Here is a 22,374-nt window from a genome sequence, read left to right as displayed (position 1 = left end):
ACCTTTTGTTTATGACATCTTTCGCAATCTCTCCTTTGCCTCCACCTATCGCTGGCCTTCTATCCAGCTTCAGCTGTCCCACCCCCAGTATATATGTCACCACATTTTTACTGCTCTTTAGTCCTGAAGAAGAGTCATACGGACTCGAAACGTTAACTCTGCCGTTCCCTCCACAGATGCTGTCAGACCTGCTGAGTTTTTCCCAGCAATTTTTGTTTTTGTTTCAGATTTCCAGCATCTGCAGTATTTTGCTTTCATCTCAGTTTCACCAAATACTGATTGTCCTGATTCTAGCAGCCTGTTCCATGTACAGAGCTACAATAATTCTCTTATCTCCCTAGTTAAATCTGATTTGTCTCCAGCACTTCCAACAGCTTTTGCCAGTTGATCCTGTCGAAGCTTCTTCAGGATCTGCAAAGCAGGTGTACACTTTTGCTGTTATTTTATGCTTCTTTCGCTTAACGGTCTCATCGCTGCTGTAGTCTCTCTGGTTCCACAACCCTTCCTAAAAAGGTCATAAAAGCAAGTCTTTGTTTCCTTCCTCACCCAAGAGGGCAGGCAGGGCCTCGGCTGAACAGCAGCATCTCCTGGGAAGCAGTTCTGACATTGCTGAGTTGTTCTAATGTGACTGCGCGGAGAGGAGAGCAGATGCAATGGCATCACAGCTTATTCCCATGCTGCACGTTGTAGATCGCTGTGGAAATGCACATCACCGATAGATAATGGTCTTTGTCCTGGGTGTGATTTCACAGCTGCATTATTTTATGAATGATATGCATTTGAAACAATGGGTCACCTTGCTGATGACTGAGAGTAGAGTAATTGGCCAGCTTGGATTTGTTCCGCTTTTTTTGTGGACAAAACACACCTGGGCAATTTTCCACTTTGTCAATTAGAAGCCAGTGTTCTCTTTTGAGTTATCAACAGATCGCATGTAACTTTTTCGAGTACATTCACAGTTCTTGGTTTCCAGGAGTGGGACATGAACCCACAACCTTCTGATTCAAAGGTGAGGGTGCTATGAACTGAGCCACAGCTGACACCTCAAGCCAGTGTTGTAACTACACTAGAGCAGCTTGGTTAGATACGTGGCTTGCTCTGGAGCACTGATCTTTAGCACTACAGCTGGGATATTATTTGTTTCCATTGCCTTTGATGTATCCAGTGCACTAAACATATTGGGGCCACAAATATAAGGTATCAGCAATAAACCCAATAAAAGATTTAGAAGAAATGAGTTTACCCAGAGAGCTGTGAAAATGTGGAACTTGTTACCACTTGAGTGGTTGAGGTGTATTTAAGGGGAAGCTGGATGAGTACATGAGGGAGAAAGGAATAGATGGATATGTAGATAGGGTGGATGAAGAAGGCTGGGAGGATGTTACAGTAGAACATAAAGATAAACCAGTTGGCCCGAATGCCCAGTTTCTGTGCTGTATGTTTTATGGAACTCTATGTTAAACCAAGTTAAGTCCTACAATTGACCTTAACTCACCACAAGGTTCTTCCACTTTAACACAAAATCTAACAGGGTTGAAAGAGAAAAGCTTTTTTTATATTCGCTATTGGGATGTGGGTGTTGCAGGCTCGGCCAGCATTTATTGCCCATCCCTAGTTGCCCTTGAGAAGGTGGTGGTGTGAAGCCTTCTTGAACCACTGAGGTCCATGTGGTGCAGGTACACCCACCGTGCTGTTAGGAAGGGAGTTCCAGGAATTTGACCCAGCAACAGTGAAGGAATAGGATATATTTTCAAGTTAGGGTGGTGAGTGGCTTGGAGGAGAACTTCCAGGTGGTGGTGTTCCCATGTGTCTGCTGCTTTTGTCCTTCTAGATGGTAATGGTTGTGGGTTTGGAAGGTGCTGTCTAAGGAGGCTTGGTGAATTCCTGCAATGCATCTTGTAGATAGTACACACTGCTGCCACTGTATGTCAGTGGTGGAAGGAATGAATGTTTATAGATGGGGTGCCAATCAAGCAGGCTGCTTTTTCCTGGATGTTGTCGAGCTTCTTGAGTGTTGTTGGAGCTGCACTCACCCAGGCAAGTGGAGAGCATTCCATTACACTCCTGAATTGTGCCTTGTAGATGGTGGACAGGCTTTGGCAAGTCAGGAGATGGGTTACTCACCACAGGATTCCCAGCCTCTGACCTATTCTTGTAGCCACAGTATTCATATGGAAGGAAAGGCGATATGGTTTGATTCACTCACCATATATCCTAAGGACATCCCAGGGTATTTTACAGCCAATGAAGTATTAATTGATGTTGTAATGTAGGAACCGTAATAGACAATTTGCAAACAGTAAGCTCACAAACAACAATGTGATAATGAGCATATAGTTTGTTTTTAGTGATGTTGGTTGAACGATAAATATTGACCAGGACACTAGGTAGAAATCCACTGCTCTTTCTTCAATATATTGCCATGGGATCTTTTATGTCCACCTGAGGGGGGAGACAGGCCTCATTTTAACATCTCATTCTGACGGTGCAACATTCCCTCAGTACTTGCACTGGGAATGACAGCACGGATTATGGGCTTAAAGCTTTGGAGTGAGGCTTGAATCCTTGGCTGCTTAACTGAAGAGTGGAGAGAGCGCCACTGACCCAAAACTAACATCCTTTAAGGTACCGTTGTGCCTGTTGAAGAATATCCACGGCAGCTTCCTGTGAGCCTCGGTGTCTAAGAGCATTCATTTCCTGAACCACTACCTCCCTGAGTATGTTGCATGCAGGCTGCTGAGAAAGAAGGCTGAGAAAATTAAGGCCTGCTCTTACACTCCAATGGCGGCAGGAAACTGCAGAGCAAAATTCTTTCAGCTCCCTTTTCTCCTGAAAAGTGCTTACTTCCTGTGTGACCTTTGACCCTGGGCCTGTAATGGTGGGCCCCAGTGCCTGTGTTGCACAGCGGCCACGTTGCTTCCTGGTATCTACTGAGCTTTTCATGAAGTATTAGTGTCTCATTCCCCTTCCCCCACTCTCGCCACACGCACAATAAAACCCACACACACTCTAATTCACAAGGCCACTTATTTCATCAAGGGCTCCCTTCACTGGAGGGAATAAAGAGGCTAAAACATAACAATGCCAGGCACAAACTGTAGTTTAAAAAAGGAAGAAAGAACGTGCATTTATATAGCACCTTTCACAACATCCGAATGTTCCAAAGTGCTTAACAACCAGTGAATGATTTTTGAAGTGTAGTCAACATTGTTATGTAGGAAGTGTAGCAGCCAATTTGTGCACAGCAAGCTCCTACAAACCCCAGTGTGATAATGTCTGGATAGTCTTTTTTTAGTGTTCTAGGTTGAAAGGTAAAGTCCACTGCCCTTCTTTGATATGGTGCCATTAAATCCTTTATGTTCACCTGAGAGGGCAGATGGGACCTCAATTTGTCATGTCATCTGAAAGGCAGTGCAGCACTCCCTCTGTACTGCACTGGGGTGTCCGGCTAGATTTTACGCTCGTGTCTCTGGTGTCAAATTTAAACCCATAGCCTTCTAACTAAGACATTAAAAGTGTTATCCACGGACCTACTCTCTTAACACTTGCATTCTCATTGATATGTGTGGTAATTGTATACTGAATGGTAACCTCACTACCACCCACCACCACACCCCATCCCCTCCTGTTGAGGTTAGAGTTCCACAGGTACTGAACAGCTCTCTCCTGCCTTTCCCAACTATGCAAGCTGGGAAGAATCAATGTACTATCTAACCACGACAGCAACGCATAAGGTTTGATTCACCCCCACCCCCTGCCCCTCCCCCATACTCACATGTACATCCGGTTTACCAGCTAATGATGAGGAACAGGAACCCTGGCATCCGCTCCCTAACCCAGATGTGTTGAGACCATCCCTGGCTGAGATCAGTGAGCACAGCCCAAAATGGGTGTCAAATCTTTCTTATCTAAACCACATGCTTCTCAACCGCTTTGCTTCTGAGACTGTCCGGCCACACCCACACCCCTAGCCCCCCACCACCCCCACCACCCACCACCACCCACCACCACCCGCTGTGTTCTTAAAAATTCCACTGATCCCTGTAACAAAACACAAGTATCTTTTCAGTATGAAAGTTAGTTATACAGAGGAGAATGGGCAGAATCTTCCATCCTGGAGACTAAGTGGGGTGGCAGTGTGATTTCCACTGGGTGGCAGGGCAGATTTTCATGCCAGATCTTCCGCTTTTCATGAATTATGCATCTGTGAGGAGCTGGTCGAATTTTGTGGTGAGATGGGCAGTGCTTTATCTGGCCCGGCCTTAGCTCGAGAGGTTGAAGGTCCTGGCGCCATCATTTTAAACAGCAGACGGTTCACTCATTGCAGGCCGGGTGTGTTGTGTAATTCAAGTTGTCAATGGCACCTAAAAGAAACAAATCTTGGCTCCACGCTTCAGCGAGGCCTCCTTGGCCGCACAGGAAAGGTGGGAGGTCCACTTTCCGAGGAATGGGAGCAGGACATCCGCTCACCTGGCCACACTGGCCTGGGAGGAGGTCACCAGGGAGGTCAGTGCCACTGGCCACCAAAAATAGGACTGCCCTGCAGTTCAGGACAAGGATGAATGATCTGATGCACTCTGCCAGGGTAAGTGAAACTTCTCACTCCAAATTAGTACCCTCATAAGGGCATCAGGGTGGAATCCACAAGGATGTCACACACAACCAGGAGACGGGACATCAGTATTGAATGTCTGCCAGCCACTTTAAGATCCCCATCTCATGTAAGATCCTGCACAGACCACACCTTCATCCTTTACTGGCAAGCGCTTAGCACACACAGATCACCGATAATCGGTGGGAGAGATCAAAGGCTGAGTGGGACCCCGGAGATGAGGACACCCTCCCAGTACGAGGAACAGGCAGCAGAGCTGGCTGGTGAGGGCAGAGATTCTTCTTGTTTGGAAGGCCAGATTAGCCTCCCCCAACAAGCCAATGTGTGTCTGTCCCAGTATACATCGGCCACATGCAGACAGTGGCTGTGAGTGACCTATGGTGTAGGAGCTTGCTAGTCAATCACTAATTCTCTCTATTCCACCACCAGAAAGAAAAGGCGAAGGACATCCTCCAGCAAGCACCTCAGCCCCAGCCCACCTCAGATGAGGAGGGAGGCCTCCTAACTGATGAAGACTCATCACTGTGTTCACCTGCACCCTCCACCAGTGCAGATACACACACCTCGGTGGGACCTAGGTCTAGAGTAGACTTGGGTTCACAATCGGGTGATCACCTCACAGACATGCGTCCTCAGCCGGCAGAGGCAGTGGCAGCCGAGGTCTCTGACACTTGGAGGATTGCCGGAGACCAGGTCCCTGCTGAGCCTGAGTCCAATGACAAGCGTCTGCAATTGGCCCAAAGAGAAATGTTGGAGATGCAGAGACAGGCAGGGGAACATCAGGTAGGGTTGTCGGAGGCGGTCCACGGACTGGAACGAAGGATGCAGGAGTCTGTCCACATTCTGCCTGATGTCGTGTCTCCAGCATGTGAGCACATCGAAGTCTCCATGGAAAGGGAGGCAGCCGCCTTGGAGACCCATGTCCAGCAGAATGCAGCTTCTGCCAGGTTTGAGCTCGGACCTGCACTCCATCACTCTCTGGCCATGGGTGCACCTCAACCTCCCTCCAGACGCCCCTTCTCCTCAAGGATTCAGGGAGGGGCCCTCGGGCACCCAAAGGGAGGAGGAGTGCCAGTTACACATCCTGGGGCTATCCACCCAGGAGTCTCCAAGGATGCCCTCCCAGCTCCATATCCCCACTATCAGTGACCCCATCAACCCCAGCATGTCAGGCAGAGGAGGGTGCACCTGCCCCAGAGCAGGAGGTGCTTAACAGGCTGGGACTGTTAAGACTGGAACAGCCTCCAGAAGATGCCCACCAAAATCATCTCAGCAAACAGTGCATAGGAGTCAGCAGGCTGCCTCCACCTCTGCTGTGGATGTCAGGGCTGCACCTAGACATAATGGTAGAATAAGGAAAATTAAGAAGTTGTGAATGCACAATGATGGCATGGGTGTCCATTCACTGTACATAATTTGCACTTTTGTACATGTATTTAGCTTTCATTCCTCCCCAAGTCTCATGTATTGATTGGCTAATCGTAATGATGCAAGGACCCACGTTCACTCAAGGGTACAAAACACTGTCCCCCTGACCCCACAATTATCTCCCATCTTGCCCCTCAGTTCCATGAGGTCTGACTCAATCTCATCGCAATCACTCGCTTTCAGTTCCACATCAGCAACACAAATAAAGGCATTTCCTATATGAAAATGATGGCTGGACAATGCATGTGTAACCCTTGCATCTGAGGATCACCTTATGTGACCTCATGCAAATTGTTTATGGAAGGTTAGTGATTATCCTGATGCTGCCACGCTGAAGTGTGTTCTTTGTGGATGTTATAAGTATTTATTGCGACACATGTTGGAGTCTTTTCACCCAAATGCACTTTGCAATGGCCTTTATTTTATGACTTTGAGGTTTTGGTAAATATTACTCATCGTCAAGCACCATGGCCTTTCGTGTCTCTCTGCAGTGTTATTTCATCTCCGCTTTTAAGACTGAACATTATTCCTTTACTGGTTCTCACTCTCCCCATGTATGGCGCTGAGCGATGGAAGTTGCTTCTATTTGGTGACATCTGAAATATCTGCTAGATGGGCATGAGTGTGTGATGTCAGAGGTGTGTGCTCATCCTGATGAAGCTGTCCAATTACCTGTGGGGATGTTACTTTTCTCCTGAATGGCTGCCGAGCATTGCCTGATGGAACCCATTTAAGAGGGAACGATACACAAATCGATCTGGAATTAATTAAATGACTGTGCAACAGTGAGTTAGAGTTCATAGCAAGGATTGACCTTTGTGAGATGGACAACATCAGGGACTGTAATGGTGTGAGAAGGATGCTCCGGCACATCTCCTGATGCTCATCAGCATCTATGAAGGGACTAAGTTATCATTGACTGCTGTGTCAAACCTGGACTTGGGCCACGTCTCTCCCAGGTGCCAAGGCAATGCAGGACGTAAACTTGGCAGGCTTCTGGTGAATGCAGGGTAATGAGTGTTTGTCAATAATCACACGATGGTCCTGCTGAAACACTCTCTGTGAGGAGAAGGTTAATGGAAAGCGTTGCTTTGCATCCCCGCTGTCATGTGACCTGATGTCCTGATGTCCGATGGGCATCTTTGGGCTCAGCATCAAGATACGGCCTGTGCGTTAATCATGCGTGAGAGCTGGTGTTTGGGGAGAGGATGCTGTGCGGATGTAGCTCTGTCTTCAGATGGTCAAGCGATAACCATTGATGAATATTTTTCCTCTTCGAGCCACCTTGCTAAGTTGCTGTCACACTGGCATGAGTGCAGCGATGGTGCGCAATAGTATTTCTGCCTCTTGAAGGTTGCCATCGCCACTGACCTTTTTGTGCCACGGTTGTAAGGACTGCACTATGTCTAGTTGCATAAGGATGAGCGCTAGTAGAATGTTTATCCCATTACACAGCGGCCACTTGCTTCCTTGGCTACTGCACCTTCCAAGGATGCCCCCATTGTTAGGATTGAAGGTGACTTATGCTTCCTGCATTATCACTTTCAGATTGATGACCCTTTGTGAGATGTTGAGAATGACAATGAAGGTCTCATTGTCTCCCCTGCATCGAAGCTTGAGGAGAACTGCACTCATATCAGCTATGAAGTTGTCACCAGCACGGCTGCCCCTTAAATCAGTCAAAAGTTGCTGTGCTGAGCTCCTCAATATGCCCTGAGACCCCATCCCCAACTGATTTTTTTCTTGCTTGTTTTTTGAACGACGTCATTATTAGGTGGGATTGAAAACGGTGCTCCTGACCTTCGACTGGGAGACCAGCTTCCAACCTCCCACTATCACCCTCCAAGTTCCTCCCATCCTCCTCCATAGTCACCACCTCCTAATTCCCCTTTGTCCTGTCACTATCCAGCCAATCCCCTTCTTTAAACAGATTTGAGATTTTCCTGACACCCTGATCCAGATTTCTCTTTTCCTGTGCTGGGTGTATTGGACTGGGACTTGAGCATGTTTCTGTGACTTCACCTAGACTCCATCATGAATTTAAGCCCATCCAAAATTCTACTGCCCTCATCCTAACTGTCACCAAGTCCCACTCGCTCATGCCCCATGTGCTTACAGACCTACACTGGCTCCCTGGTTGGGCAATGCCTTGACTTTTAAAATTCTCCACCTTGTGTTGAAATCACTGCATGGCCTCGTCCCCCTCTGTCTCACTATAATCTCTGTCGGCACTCCAATCCTCCAAGACCTCTGCACTCCTCCAACTCCAGCCTCTTGCGCACCCCTGATTTTCTTTGTTCCACCATCGGTGGCTGTGCCTTCAGCTGTTTTAGGCCCTAAAGATTTGAATTCCTCCCCCAAAGCCTCTCTGACCCTCTTTCCTCCTTTTAGCTGCTCCTTAATACCCTTTGACCAAACTTTTGTTCACGGGTTCGAATATCTCCTTATGTGGCTCAGGGTCTGATGATGCTTCTGTGATGCAAAGGTGGAAGGATGGAATTGTGGTACAGATCAGGTCGATCTCACTGAACGGCCTCTTCCTGTTCCTGTGCTTTGTTACTGTCTGGTAAAGTAAGCTCTCGTAAACCCAGAGAGTGGGTTCTGTGCATTTACTGTCAGGGTCTCTATATTACACAGTAAAGGCTGCCTGATGCTAAAAGAGGGAGTGTGGTAGTTGGGAGTTTTTGGAAGGTTAACGTGTCTTGAATTTTTATTGGGCTAGCGATGCTGACCTTATTCTACAAGCCTCGTGCAACCATTTACAGCCTAAAAGACGCTTTCTCACTTGTTTTACATTTAAAATGTCCCAGCAAGGACACTTCAGACTAAAGAATGATTAAGCGAGTGCTCTCTGCCTGCAAGGCAAGGAAATTGATCACATCTGTGTGTTTATTCCTGATGGCTGATTGCAGCCCAATCATAGGGTGGACAATGGGGAGGTGGGGTGGAGGGGGAAGGGGAGGGGAGGGGAGGAAGGGGTGCACAGGGAGTGAGGTGGGGGGGGAGGGGGAGTGAGGTGGAGGGAGAGGAGGGTGAAGGGTGGGGGGAGTGGAGGAAGGGTGGGGAGAGTGGAGGAAGGGTGGGGGGAGTGGAGGAAGGGGGAAAGGAGTGGGGCGGGGGGAGGGGTGGAAAGGGAGTGGGGCGGGGGGAGGGGTGGAAAGGGAGTGGGGCGGGGGTAGGGGTGGAAAGGGAGTGGGGCGGGTGTAGGGGTGGAAAGGGAGTGGGGCGGGGGTAGGGGTGGAAAGGTGTAGTGGAGGAAGGGGGGACAAGGAGTGGGGTTGGGGGAGGTGGAGTGGAGAGGAGGGGGGGTGGAGATTGGGAGGGGTAGTTGTGGTGGGACGGGGTAGAGTGAGTGGGAGAGGTGTGGGGAGAGTGACAGAGGGGCAGTGGGTACTACTGAAATAAACAGCCTGAGCTCCCTCACCATAGGAACATTCCTCAGGGCAGATTAAAGTGCTGCACCATTGAGGGCCTGTGAATGATTCTGTGTGCGCGATGGCTTGTATTTGTAAAGAATCGATTCATTCAGATTTATAACAAACAAGTGTATCATAGCCAGGTTGAAAGATTTGTTCTTTTTATAGCTCATGTTGCCTAGGTGGAGAGCAATTTGTATTCCCCCTTTCCCCCTCCCCACCCCCAACCAGGTCTAAAAACAGGCATCCTAGGAAGAGGAGTAGGCCCCTCTAGCCAAGTGCATTGCTCAGTCCCTCAACACCATTTACCTGTTTTCCATCCATACAACCTGATACCTGGACCCAGTGATATCAATCTCAACAGTTTCAACTGACCTGCAGCATCCACAGCCTTTTGTGGCTCCAAGTTCCAGATTTTTACTATACTTTGTATAAAAATGTGCTTCCTGATTTCGCTCCAGAATGGTGAAGGGTCATTGACCTGAAACATTAACTCTGTTTCTCTCTCCACAGATGCTATCAGACCCATTGAGTATTTCCAGCAGTTTCTGTTTCTATTTCAGATTCCCAGCACCCCCGCAGTGTGCTTTCAGCTTTTACCCGCGGTATTTAGCTTTTGCATCACAACAGATTTACCCAGTCATTACCATATCACTATTAGTCAGACCTTGCTATGTGCTAATTGCTGCATTTTCTATGTTATAACCATGCCTACACTTCACAAATCGTTCAATAGTTGTAAAGCACCTCGAAATGCCCTGAGGTCATGAAATGCACTATATAAATGTAAGTTATGTGTGGTGTTCTGGTAACCTCCACGGATAGCCCATCCCCACCCCAACCAGTGTCACTGAACATGCCTTGGCCAATGGGAATTCCAACCAATGGCCCTATCAGATTGACCATCTCATTAAACCTCTTACAGGGCCCCAGTCACCAACAAGAGGTTAATCTGGCACGTTTTTGTAAAACAATCAATTGATTTGAGTATGTATTTGATAATACATATATGCAAGACTCTGCAGGTGTCTTGCTGAAAACGCAGTAGAATTTGGTGCCGTGTTGTTTTTCATATTGCCATATTGTCCAAGAAAAAATCACTGACTAGTATAACAAGACACATGCATTAATTTTAGTAGAAACCATCTTATAGACAATATAAGTACACACTTCATGTGTATATTCACTTAACAAACATCAATCACCCTCAGTACCCAAAGAAGTAAACCACTGTCAATGAACAGAAAAAACACTCGCACTCTACTTTTCTTCTCACCATTTTACCAACAAATACTCAAAAAGGTTAAAGTTCACATATATAGGAGCATTACGTCACAAGTCCAACAATTCTGTGTACTACTCATTTACTAATTTAATCTGGGTATGCACTTAAATTGCCTTAACCAACAAGAACAGAAGAAATAGGAGCAGGAATAGGCCATTCAGCCCTTCAACCCCGCTCTGCCATTCAATGATCTTCTGATTCAATACTATTTTCCTTGCACTATTCCCAAATCCCTTGATGTTTTTAATATGTAGAAATCTATCGATTTCTGCCTTGAACATACTCAATGACTGAGCCTCCACAGCCCTCTGGGGCAGAGAAATCCAAAGATTCACCTCCCCGTGAGTGAAGAAATTCCTTCTCATCTCAGACTTAAGTGGCCTGCTCCTTATTCTGAGACTATGTTCCCTGGTTCTACAAGGGTACAGACCAAGAACTGGAAAGTGCAATGAGGCTGGATATCTGTCTCAGCCACACAGATATGATGGGCTGAATGGCCTCCTCATGTGCCATAAATTTCTATAAATCCATGACTAATCAGAAATGCAATTAGGCACTTCTAGGTTCCTCCTCAATAGTCAATTGTCCTTGCAACAATAGGTAGTTACAGTCAATTAGGACCCCAATTACTATCAGATTGTGAGAGATTGAAAAAAAATCAAAAGTCAAATCCTTTGCCCTATTTCTTACCTGCATGCTGCCCCTTGGTAACATCTGTCTCCTTATGTGGCTTGATGTCCAATTTTGTTTGGTAATATCCCTGTGAAGCGCTTTGGGATGTTCCATGTTAAAGTGCGATGTAAACGCAACTTGCTGTTGATTTACATTTATATATCCTTTAGCTGTCTCAAAGCACTTTACAGCCAATGAAGTACTTTTTGAAATATAGTCACTGTTGTCATGTAGAGAATGCGGCAACTAATTTGTGCACAGCAAGCTCCCACCAACAGCAATGTGATAATGACTATTATTTTAGCTATGTTGGTTGAGGGATAAATACTGGTCAGGACATAAGGCAGAACTCCTCTGCTCTTCTATGAATAGTGCCATGAGATTATTTATATCCATCTGAGAGGGCAGTGGGGCTTCGGTTTGACTTCACTGGAAAGACAACACCGTTGACAGGGCCGTGCTCCCTCATTACTGCACTGTGATTGTCAGCCCAGATTTTCTGTTCAAATCTCTGGAGTGGGATTGAAGCCACATCTTTCCAAATCAGGTGAGAGTGTTTCCCAATGAGTCACGGCTGACATCACAATAACCTTTTACTGGAATAATAACACAGTTAAACAAAGTGAAAACTTGGTGACAACAAATGCAGATTGAATGCAGGAGATGGGGAGGAAAGCTGTCATTAGAGAATATAGAACGATGCAGCACAGACAGAAGCTATTCAGCCCATCATGCCCGTGCCGACTCTTTGAAAGAGCTAGCCAATTATTAATCCCACACTCTTGCCCTTTCCTTCTGGCCCTGCAAATGTTTCCCCTTCTGAGTTTTTATCCAGTTCCATTTAGATTGTTGGTGCATTTTTAAACACATTTCCACTGAACCAATATCCCAGGGATGGCGCTGGCTGTCCTCCCATGTTGTGTGTCCAATGGGTTGTTCCCCAGAGGAGAGGACAGAGTGGCCAGGGTGTATCACTTGAATATTTATATGCTCTGTGAGACCCTCCCTTACTAAAGACATTCCTCGCATTCCTGATTTCTTAATTGTTGCTTCTGGCAGGGCTGAATGCTTTCATTGGGCTAGAGTGACAGGCTGGGAAACAAAGACTGAGGCATTCACAGCTGGCTTGATTCATTGGGCTGGAGGAGATTAAAAGAAAGCTCATATATATGCAAATCTGACGTTAGCAAACTCCTGATACAAGCAAAGTGCTTTTACATTGTTATATTTGATTTGCGGGAGAACTGTTTCTGTTAGCCAGCTTCCCATGTGGATCGATGTTCCCATCATGGTAAAGACATCAGCCGTGGTTCAGTAGGTATCACTGTTGCCTGGGATCGAAAGGTTCTGGGCTCAGGTTGTGTACCAGAGATTTAAAGATAGGCTGGAATTTTCCATCCCTGTTGGCGTCAGGTGCCATGAAGGGCGGGAGCGGACAATATGGCTGGACAAAATCGGTTTCACGCCATCGTGAAAACAGTTTGTGATTGTCCGCTCCACCTGACAATGACCGGCCGCCATTCCTGCCACCAGACGCCGGGAACATCACTTTAATACGTCTGCTTCTAATTATAAGCCCTGCTCGCCGGAATCATCCCCTCACATCAAATTTACCCACCACGTCAGCAGGAAAACATGCCTGCCTAGAACATGTCTTGATAAGTGTGCCGTGCAGAAGGCAGGACTTACTGTTAGGGTCTTGCTCACATCGCGGACATCCGAGGAGCAGAAGATGCTGGAATCCTAGCACTACTGGACCCTGGAGAAACATGTGCATCGCATGCTGGATGGATTCCGATGGCAAGGCAGCTCACGGAAGGTGGAAGGTCACTGTTGATGTCTGAGGTCTGCTTCAGGACATCACAGTCTTGTCCATGGGCTGCTATGGATGATCGTTGAGGTAGTGGAGAGGAGGGTCTAAGTTTGACTGAGAGAGGAAGGTGTACCGAGCGGGGAGAAACGAAGGTGTCGGGCAGGGTGGGGGGGTGTGGTGAGGCTGTGGAGGGGGAACGATGGTGTTAAGAGTGGGGTAACAATGGTGTCAGGGTGGGGGGTGCGGTGAGTTTGGGAGTGGGGAACCATGGTATCGGGGGTGTGAGGTTAAGAAAATCTAGAAAAAGATGCAGTGGTTTTTGTCAAGGTTCATCCCGAGCAGCTCCGTATTGCAGGACTCTGGGCTCTGTGGGCTGTTCCTGGGGACACATACAAGGCAAACATAACTGTTGCTGGAGGACCACCAAATCGGTGAAAGATGTCAAACCTCTCGGGCTGTTATACCAGGGCCAGAAATGTTTGACATGAACTGTAATTTGTATTGTGAATATAACCTGGAATTGTAAGGGTAGAATTTTTCCCTTTTTGGGAGTAAAATAGTGCACGATGAGATCGGGCCAGCGTCCAGACCTCACTGTGCACGTGCGCGATATTTTGGTCAGCGGGCACGCGCGAGAGTCGAGGGCTGTTAAGCCCATTAATCATAATTTTTCCCTGCCCATTCAACTTCGGCTGGTGGGCGGACGCATAGGCCAAGCGGCCTTAGCAATTTTCGCGAAACCTCATCCACAGGCGGGGTGAGGTTTCAACCAGTGATTTTTTAAAAAAAATTAAAGACTTTTAAAACTCATTTTTAACATGTCCCTGGCATGAGGGGACATTGTTTTTCCTTATTTTTCAATTCTTTATTCTTAAGATTAAAAATCTTCAGCTCCCTGAGGCAGCCTTCAGAGAGATTTCACTGAGCGCACATGTGCACATGTGCTGACTTCCACACTCGCCCTCCCCACCCAGGCAGTGCTGAGCGTTTCAGCGCGCCATTCACGCTGGCTGGCCATTAACGGTGTGAAATCATGGCCGGAGCCTAATCGCGGGCCGGACTGATGCGCGGCTGCTCTCAGGCCCAGCCACCACCCCTGCCCGACGAGGGGAAAATCCTCTCCTGAGTGTCGTGAGGCACCCCACAGTGCCGCACACAGTATTGAAAGAAATTGAACTTGTATTACACTTCATGTAATGTCAAATTTGAATAGTTAAGTAATATACCTTTACAAACTTTTATGAAACAGGGAAATTTTTTGAGAACATAACCCAGGATGACACTCCCAGCCCAGTACTGAGGCAGTGCTGCACTGTCAGATGTGCTGTTTTTCAAATGAGACCTTAAAACAAAAACTCTGTCCTCTGAGGTAGATGTAAAAGATTCCACTCGGAGCCTGTAAAGGCATGATGGGCTGAATGGCCTCCCCCTGTCCTGTATGAGTCTATCATAAAAGTATGGGAGTTCTTCCAATTGTCCTGACCAATATTTATTTCCCAAACTACATCATTAAAAACTTTATCTCATTGCTGTTTGTGGGATCTTGCTGTATGAAATGAACTGCCATATTTTCCTATATTACAACAATAGCTGCACTTCAGAAGTACTTTGTTGGCTATGAAGCACATTGGGATATCCTTAGGTGCTATATAAATGCTTTTATGGGGTCAGACTCTGTTAGGGTGGCCTCCCTTTAGTGCCTACAGCAACCTGCAGCACCAACTTAAGCCCCTACCCAGTTTCTAGACCTTGTGGCATCTCCAAGGGAACTATCACATCGTTATAATTTTCTTGTGATGGAAACCTATGAACGAGGAACCCCCAGAAATGGCATTGGGTCTCAATGCCATTCCCCTGGAAATTGTGGGCAGTGAGGGAGGGAGGCAGGCTGCTGAAGCTTTTGTAGGATTTCAAAACTACTGAGATTGCTGGTCTGTTTTTCTATTTTTAATTCATTCATGGAATGTGAGCATCATTGGTAAGACCAACATTTATTGCCATCCCTAAATACCCTGAAGAAGTGGTAATTTTTGAATTCAACTGTGGCCATTTCAGAGGACAGTTAGAAGTCAACCACATTGCTGTAGATCTGAAGTCACATATAGACCAGACTGGGTAAAGACAGCAGGTTTCCTTTCCTGAAGGACATTAGTGAACCAGATGGGTTTCTAACAACAATCAAGTAGCTATGTGGTCACAATTACTGACACAAGCTTTATTATCCAATTTAAGTTTCACCTGGTGGGATTTGAACTCACCTCTCTGGATCATTAGTCCAGGCTTCTGGATATAGTCTGAGGGTACGGGGTAGACCATTTAGGACTGAGATGAGGAGAAATTAGATATAACTCTTGGGGCAAAAGGGATCAAAGGATATGGGGGGAAAGCGGGAGCAGGCTATTGAGTTGGATGATCAGCCATGATCATAATGAACTGCGGAGCAGGCTCGAAGGGCCGAATGGCCTACTCCTGCTCCTATTTTTTATGTTTCTAGTCCAGTAACACAACCACTATGCTACAATGCCCACAGTTGGCAGTTGGGTTTGTTGGGAGATTGTTGGACTCTGTTGAAACCAGAGCTGTTAATTGTTGGAAACTTTTATGATGCTCAGCAACAGATACAACTGGGTTAGGCAAACACCAGACAGCAGTGATTCACTCTGTAATTGGGCTTTGCTTATTAGTGGCTGGATATATATCTTGGGCCAGAACCTCCCACGCACAGTGCACCCACCAATCCAACATCACATTCCAGTACCACCTTCAAAAGAAAGAAATGAGCCCACAAGAAAGTCAATCTTTGAAATACCAATGCCCCAAAAAGTGGGCGCATTTACAGACCTCCATTTCATTGGTTTATGCTAGACATAGTGGCTAAGTGGTTGACACCGGAAGTCCTTTAGGGGGAGTATGAGTCAAGAGTGTGGGCTGAGAAATTCAGTGTATTTCTGTGCCCTTTGTTCACTAGAGGTGGGGACATGTTACAAATGAGTTCCTGAATACTGTTGTCATAAATTTTTTTACGCAGCGAGTGGTTAGGAACTGGAATGACTTCCAGAGAGTGTGGTGGAAGCAAATTCAATCTTTCAAAAGGGAATTGAATAATTACCTGAAGAGAGAAGATTTGCAGGACTACAGTGGATTGAGACTACATGTGTTGCTCTTGGAGGCGGCCGGCACAGAGATGATGGGCCGAATGACTTTCCTTTGTGCCGTAACCATTCCATGAGATTCTATCTGGTCCCTGAGCTTATAGCAAATAACAGGGCAATGAGTGGGGTGAACAAAAATGAAATCCAAGGAATAATCCGAAAGGCGGAATTCAGGAGAAACTTCTTTACCCAGAGAGTGGGGAGAATGCGGAACTCAACTACCACACTGAAGTGGTTGAGGCGAGTTGCAAAGATGCCTTTATTGGGGAGGGAGAAAGGGCTTGAAGGAACTGCTGATAGAGATAAAGAGGGGTAGTTGAAGCATAAACACTGACATATACCTAATGAGTCAAATGACCAGTTTCTCTACTGTACATTCCATGCAATGTTAGAAATATTGTGTTGACAAAATCCAATTTGTAGCATATATTCGTGAAATGGTATCAGATATATCTCCATTCCTAGATTTGCTTTTACTCTATCATGGGATGCAGACGTTACTGCATTTATTTTCCATCCCTAATTGCCCTTGAGAAGGTGTGAGCTGCCTTCTTGAACCAGTTGTGTAGATACTCCCACGTTGCTGTTGGGAGGGAGTTCCAGGATTTTGACCTAGCGATGATAAGGGAACAACATTATATTTCAAAGTCAGGATGGTGTTGGATTTGGAGTGGAACTTGCAGCTGATGGTGTTCCCATGCATCAATTTCCCTTGTCCTTCTTGATGGTAGAGTCATGGGTTTGGTGCTGTTGAAGGAGCCTTGCTGAGTTGCTGCAATGCATCTTGTAGATGGTACACACGGCTGCCACTGTGCATTGGTGGCAGAGTTTGCGAGGGGGTAGATGGGGTGCCAATCAAGTGGACTGCCAGTCTTCCTGAGTGGTATTGAGTTTATTGAGTGTTGCTGCAGCTGATCTCATCCAGGCAAGTGGGGAATATTTCTTCACGCTCCTGACTTGTACTGTGTAGGTGGTAGTTGGGCTTCCGGGAGTCAGGGAGTTAGATTATTTCACTCGAATTAGAAATCATTGCCAGCTGAGAGATTAAGTGTGGTGATTATAGGGAAGATTAGGTAATTCATAACAAAAATCAAATGTATTTAAATCACCATAAACCTAAGAGTAAGCTACAAAATCTCTTAGCGTTAGCTGTTTTTCATTTAGCAAAAGCATAACAGAGATATAGTCTTTGTTATCCAGTGTAGACTTCTAGTGTTGGGGCTGCCTCTGTGTGAATTCCCTGTTTCTTTCTGAGTCCCCTGCTCTTGCTGTCCCACTTGGGAGCCTAGTCTGGCAATTACTCAATTTTATCATTCTCATTCTTGTTTTCAAATCCCTCCATGGCCATGTCCTTCCCTATCTCTGTACCCTGCTCTGGCCCTACAACCCTCCGCGCTATCTGCACTCCTTCAGTTCTGGCATTTTATATATCCTCAATTTCAATTGTTCCACCATTGGTGGCTGTGCCTTCGGCTGTATAGTCCTTAAGCTCTAGATTCCACCCTTAAACCTGTCCGCCCCTCTATCTCTCTTCTCCTTTAAGACACTCTTTAAAACCTGCCTCTTGGACCAAGCTTTTAGTCATCTGCCCTAACATCTCTTTATGTGGCTCAGTGTCAAATTTTGTTTGAGAATGCTAATGAGAAGTGCCTGGTAAGGTTTGACTATGTTAAAGGCGCTATATAAATGCAAGTTATTATTAGGTTGCCAGACTGTGACACTCTTTGATGCCAGGTCAGAAAGACTTCGGCTTGCTCTCTTGATGGAATAATGCACGACTCCCCATTAGTACACATCAGGATTGCAAACTATCTGTCTGAACATGGTGTAAGGTGTGGAATAAATGTAGGAGGACCTGCATTTATATAGCATCTTTCACAACTTTGGGCCTTTGCAGAGCACTTACAGCCAATGAAGTACTTTTTGAAATGTAATTGCTGTGGTAAAGTAGGAAACGCAGCAGCGAGTTTGTGCACAGCAAGATCCCTTAAACAACAATGACAAGACAATCTTTTTAGGTATTCGTTGAGGGATAAACGTTGGCCAGGATTCTGGGGAAAGCTCCCCTGCTCTTCTTTGAAATAGATTTATGTTTGCACTCTGCAGAACTTAATGTAGCAGTTGTCATCTGCACTGATGACTCAGTGATCTGGTATTAAGTCATACGCGCCACAGAGGTCTTTGGTTTGATGCTCAGTCAGTGCTGATGAACTAATTGAGTTTTCATCTGGCCTGCGCTGCCCCCTCTGACTGGATTGGGGAGGAACTGTTAGTAAGAGTTAAAAAAAACAATAAATAAAACAATGTGACTCACAGCCTCCTCCACTTAGTTAAACACTTGGCAGAAAGCCGATTGTAGATGGAGGAGCTCAGAATGGAGGAGCTTGAAACTAGAACAACATCTATACATGCAAGGTGGCAGTCAGGAGATTTTACCCTGCATCAGCCTATAGACTTGGGGCTTAGATTTGACTACCTGTACGTTCCTATCATTTGGAATAGGAAGACTATGCTGGAGTAGGTCAGATATTATCCCTGGCTCAGTTGTAGCCCTCTCTTTCCTCTGATTCAGAAGATTGTAGGTTCAAGCCCCACTCTTGAGACTTGAGCTCAAAATTTAGGCTGATGCTGTAATGCAGTACTGAGGGACAGCTGCACTGTCGGAGGTGCAGTCTTTCAGATGCGACGTTAAACTGAGGCCACGTCTGCCCTCTCCAGGTGGCAACAAAAGATGCTTTGATGCTATCTTGAAGATAATGGAGTTTCCCCTGGTGTCCTGACTAATACTTATCCGTCAATCAACATTAAATCAACAATTAAACATTATCTGGCCATCACCACATTGCTAATTCTGGGAGTTTGCTGTTCAGAAATTGTCTGCTCATTACAACAGTGACTGCACTTCAAAAACTATTTCATTGGCTGTAAAGAACTTTGAGATACCCTGAGGTCATGAATGGCATGACTGAAATACAAGTTATTCCTTTATATATAGTGTATATTCCTAGCTTCTGGAATAGTTTGGTACATTCTCAGCTAGAGTAAGTTAAAGAAAGAAGCAAAGAAAGATTTGCTTTCATATAGCACTTACGCAACTCGGGATATCTCCAAGCGCTTTCCTCTTCAACATCACATCATTGGCAGTAATCATTGTTGTAACATAGGAAGTTAGGTTAGGAGGTGAAGAGTTAAACTGAACAGTGCAACCACTGGTTTTATTTAGCCTATTGCTATCAATATACTGTAGCCAGGGAGGTATGTTGGTGTCTCCTGAGCCACATGCAGCTCTTTTGTGGCTGAAGTGTGGGTTCTTTGGATGCTTTCTTTGGCTGTCCTGCCCACACGCTCTGCCAACATGAGAGGTGCAGAACGAGAGAGAATGAAATCAGCCAAAACCAAGCAGCCCGCCATCCTACCCTTCTGAAATGGCTAGCTGGTATGCTTTGAACTCATTGTGATGTACTAACTATTTTGTTGCTGGGTGTGAAAACAGAGCAGTTCTCAACTATGTCACAGTTGACTTCTGACAATCGGAAACTTCAACTCAGAATTCACCTTTCTGAATTTTTATCATTAAATGCTCTTAACTCACCCCACCCCACCTTCGAACTTGAGTTTACATTTAATATTTTTCCAAATGGATTTATCACATCAGTTTCCATGCCTTTATCTCAAAGGCTGGAGATTTTCTTCCTGAAATCAGCAAAACTACATGAACTCACTGTAAAATATTGCTTTAAAGGTGGCTTTTGGACTGTAGGAATTAACAGACACAATTTCCCATACAACCGGCTGGGGCTCTTTTTTCTAGGCTTGAATCTGATCGAGGTCTTTGACATCATGAAAGAGTTTGATAGGGTAAACACGGTGAACATGTTTCTACTTGTGGGGGGAGACCAGAACTGGAGCCATCAGTACAAGATAGGCACCAATAAGTCCAGTAAGGAATTCAGGAGAAACTTTTTTTACCCAAAAAGTTCTTAGAATGTGGAATGTGTTACTACAAGGAGTAACTGAGATGTATAGTCAGGATGCATTTAAGGGAAGCTAGATAGGTTCATAAGGAAGAAAGGAGTGGAAGGCTATGCTTATAGAGTTAGAGAAAAAGGAATGGGAGGTGGCTCAATGGAACTTAAACATCAGCATAAAGCAGCTGGGCAGAACAGCATGTGCTGTAGGCCCAATGTAATGTCCTGTGCAGAGTTACTCAACATCAATGCTTAGTGTGAGTTTGACATTGGATTCTGCTGCCAAGGCACTTCATTGAGGTGCAATTTTTTAAAAAGGGATGTTGAGCAAAAACAGAGACATTAGGAGGGGTGACCAAAAGCTTGGTCCAAGAGGAGGGTTTTGAAGGAGCTGGAAAAATGGGGGTGAGGGGTTGGGGAATTCCAGAGTGTGGGACATAGGCACCTCCGCTATTGATGAGGGGAAGGGAAGGGGGTTGCACAAGTGGTCAGAGTTAGAGAATTCTGGAGGTAAGGTGGGGTTTTAGGGCTGGAGGAGGTTACAGACATAGGGAGGGATGAGGACGATGCAGGAATTTATAATTCAGAATTAGAATTGGGGGAAATGGGAACCAAAGTAGCTCAGTTAGCATAGGGGGTGTTGGATAAGAGGGACATGGTGTGGGAAAGCATACAGAAAACAAAGTTTTAGATGAGCTGAAGTCTATGGAGGGTAGAGGAGGAAGGCTGTCCCTGAGAACACTGGAATAATGGAGTCTGGATGTAACATAGTTCTACACCAGCTACACTCGCGGTAGTGAACTTGAAGGAGTGAAGATAGGATCTATACTGGGAAGGGTGAGTCAACTAAAATGTGAGACGGTCAAGGGTGGAGGGGAGGAAATAGTTGAGCAAATCAGTTGCTGGGAGATCTTTGGCAAATGGGGGGATCGAAGGCTAAGCAAGTGGAACAGCGCCAAGATCAGTAAGTTGAGATATTTAGAACTGATGGGGAGGGAGGGGAAGTTGCTCTCCAATTTATAATAAAAGTACCAGTGAGTCAGTAAGATGTACAATAACAGTATACCAAATACTTCAATATTCAATTAACAATGAACGTACCGGTTTACTGCATAGCTCGCCGTGCAATATCAGGGAGTGTGCACGAGTGATCAGCTGAAAATGCACTCGCCACACACGCCAGTTTGGCTTGATGCTGGATCAAAACATCTGCTAGATATTTTGTCATTATACAAGTCGCTTTCCCATTATGTGGGTGGATTTATCAATGTACAGGTGGACTCAGGATGAGAATTTTACAAAATAGCAAAAATAAAAGAAGTTTATCGGAAAACACATGATTGTGCCAATGACTTTTAGAAGCAAGCAGCTAACCTTGTTTATTAACCAATCCATTTTGATTCTTTAACAGGAGTCGCAAGATCCAGATCCGGAACATTCCACCACATATGCAGTGGGAGGTAAGAAACAAAATAATATTTATTCTTATTTTCATTTCATTTGCAATTTTTTTCTTTAAATTCCCTCTTCCACCTGCTTTGCTACTTTTCCATTCCCTCAAACCTGTTCCCATCAAACACTCCTGCGGCACGTACAGGACAGGTACAGTACGGGGTTAGATATGGAGTAAAGCTCCCTCTACACTCTCCCCACCAAACACTCCTAGTACAGGTACAGCACAGGGTTAGATACAGAGTAAAGCTCCCGCTACACTGTCCCCATCAAACACTCCCAGGATAGGTACAGCACGGGGTTAGATACAGAGTAAAGCTCCCTCTACACTGTCCACATCAAACACTCCCAGGGCGGGTACAGCGCGGGGTTAGATACAGAGTAAAGCTCCCTTTATACTGTCCACATCAAACACTCCCAGGGCGGGTACAGCACGGGGTTAGATACAGAGTAAAGCTCCCTCTACACCGTCCCCGTCAAACACTCCCAGGACAGGTACAGCATGGGGTTAGATACAGAGTAAAGCTCCCTCTACACTGTCCCCGTCAAACACTCCCAGGGCAGGTACAGCACGGG

General features: G+C 45.9%; 1 protein-coding gene across 4 annotated transcripts in view; it reads left to right on the top strand.

Moving 5' to 3' along the window:
* The window catches only part of igf2bp1 (insulin-like growth factor 2 mRNA binding protein 1), a 172,093-nt gene that overhangs the window by 85,982 nt on the left and 63,737 nt on the right, over positions 1 to 22,374 (top strand). For 2 of the 4 annotated variants that reach the window (XM_078529420.1, XM_078529422.1), the window contains one exon: positions 21,758 to 21,806. In XM_078529420.1, the coding sequence (XP_078385546.1) occupies positions 21,758 to 21,806 (49 nt within the window). Of the gene's footprint in view, positions 1 to 11,864; positions 11,961 to 21,757; positions 21,807 to 22,374 lie in introns of those variants that run through there. The other 2 variants (XM_078529423.1, XM_078529421.1) reach the window with 2 other exon arrangements.

The sequence above is a fragment of the Cetorhinus maximus genome, chromosome 25 (genome assembly GCF_964194155.1).
Source record: "Cetorhinus maximus chromosome 25, sCetMax3.hap1.1, whole genome shotgun sequence".
Classification (NCBI taxonomy): Eukaryota; Metazoa; Chordata; class Chondrichthyes; order Lamniformes; family Cetorhinidae; genus Cetorhinus; species Cetorhinus maximus.
Note: the sequence above shows the minus strand (reverse complement) of the source record. Positions and strands in the feature narration are given on the sequence as shown.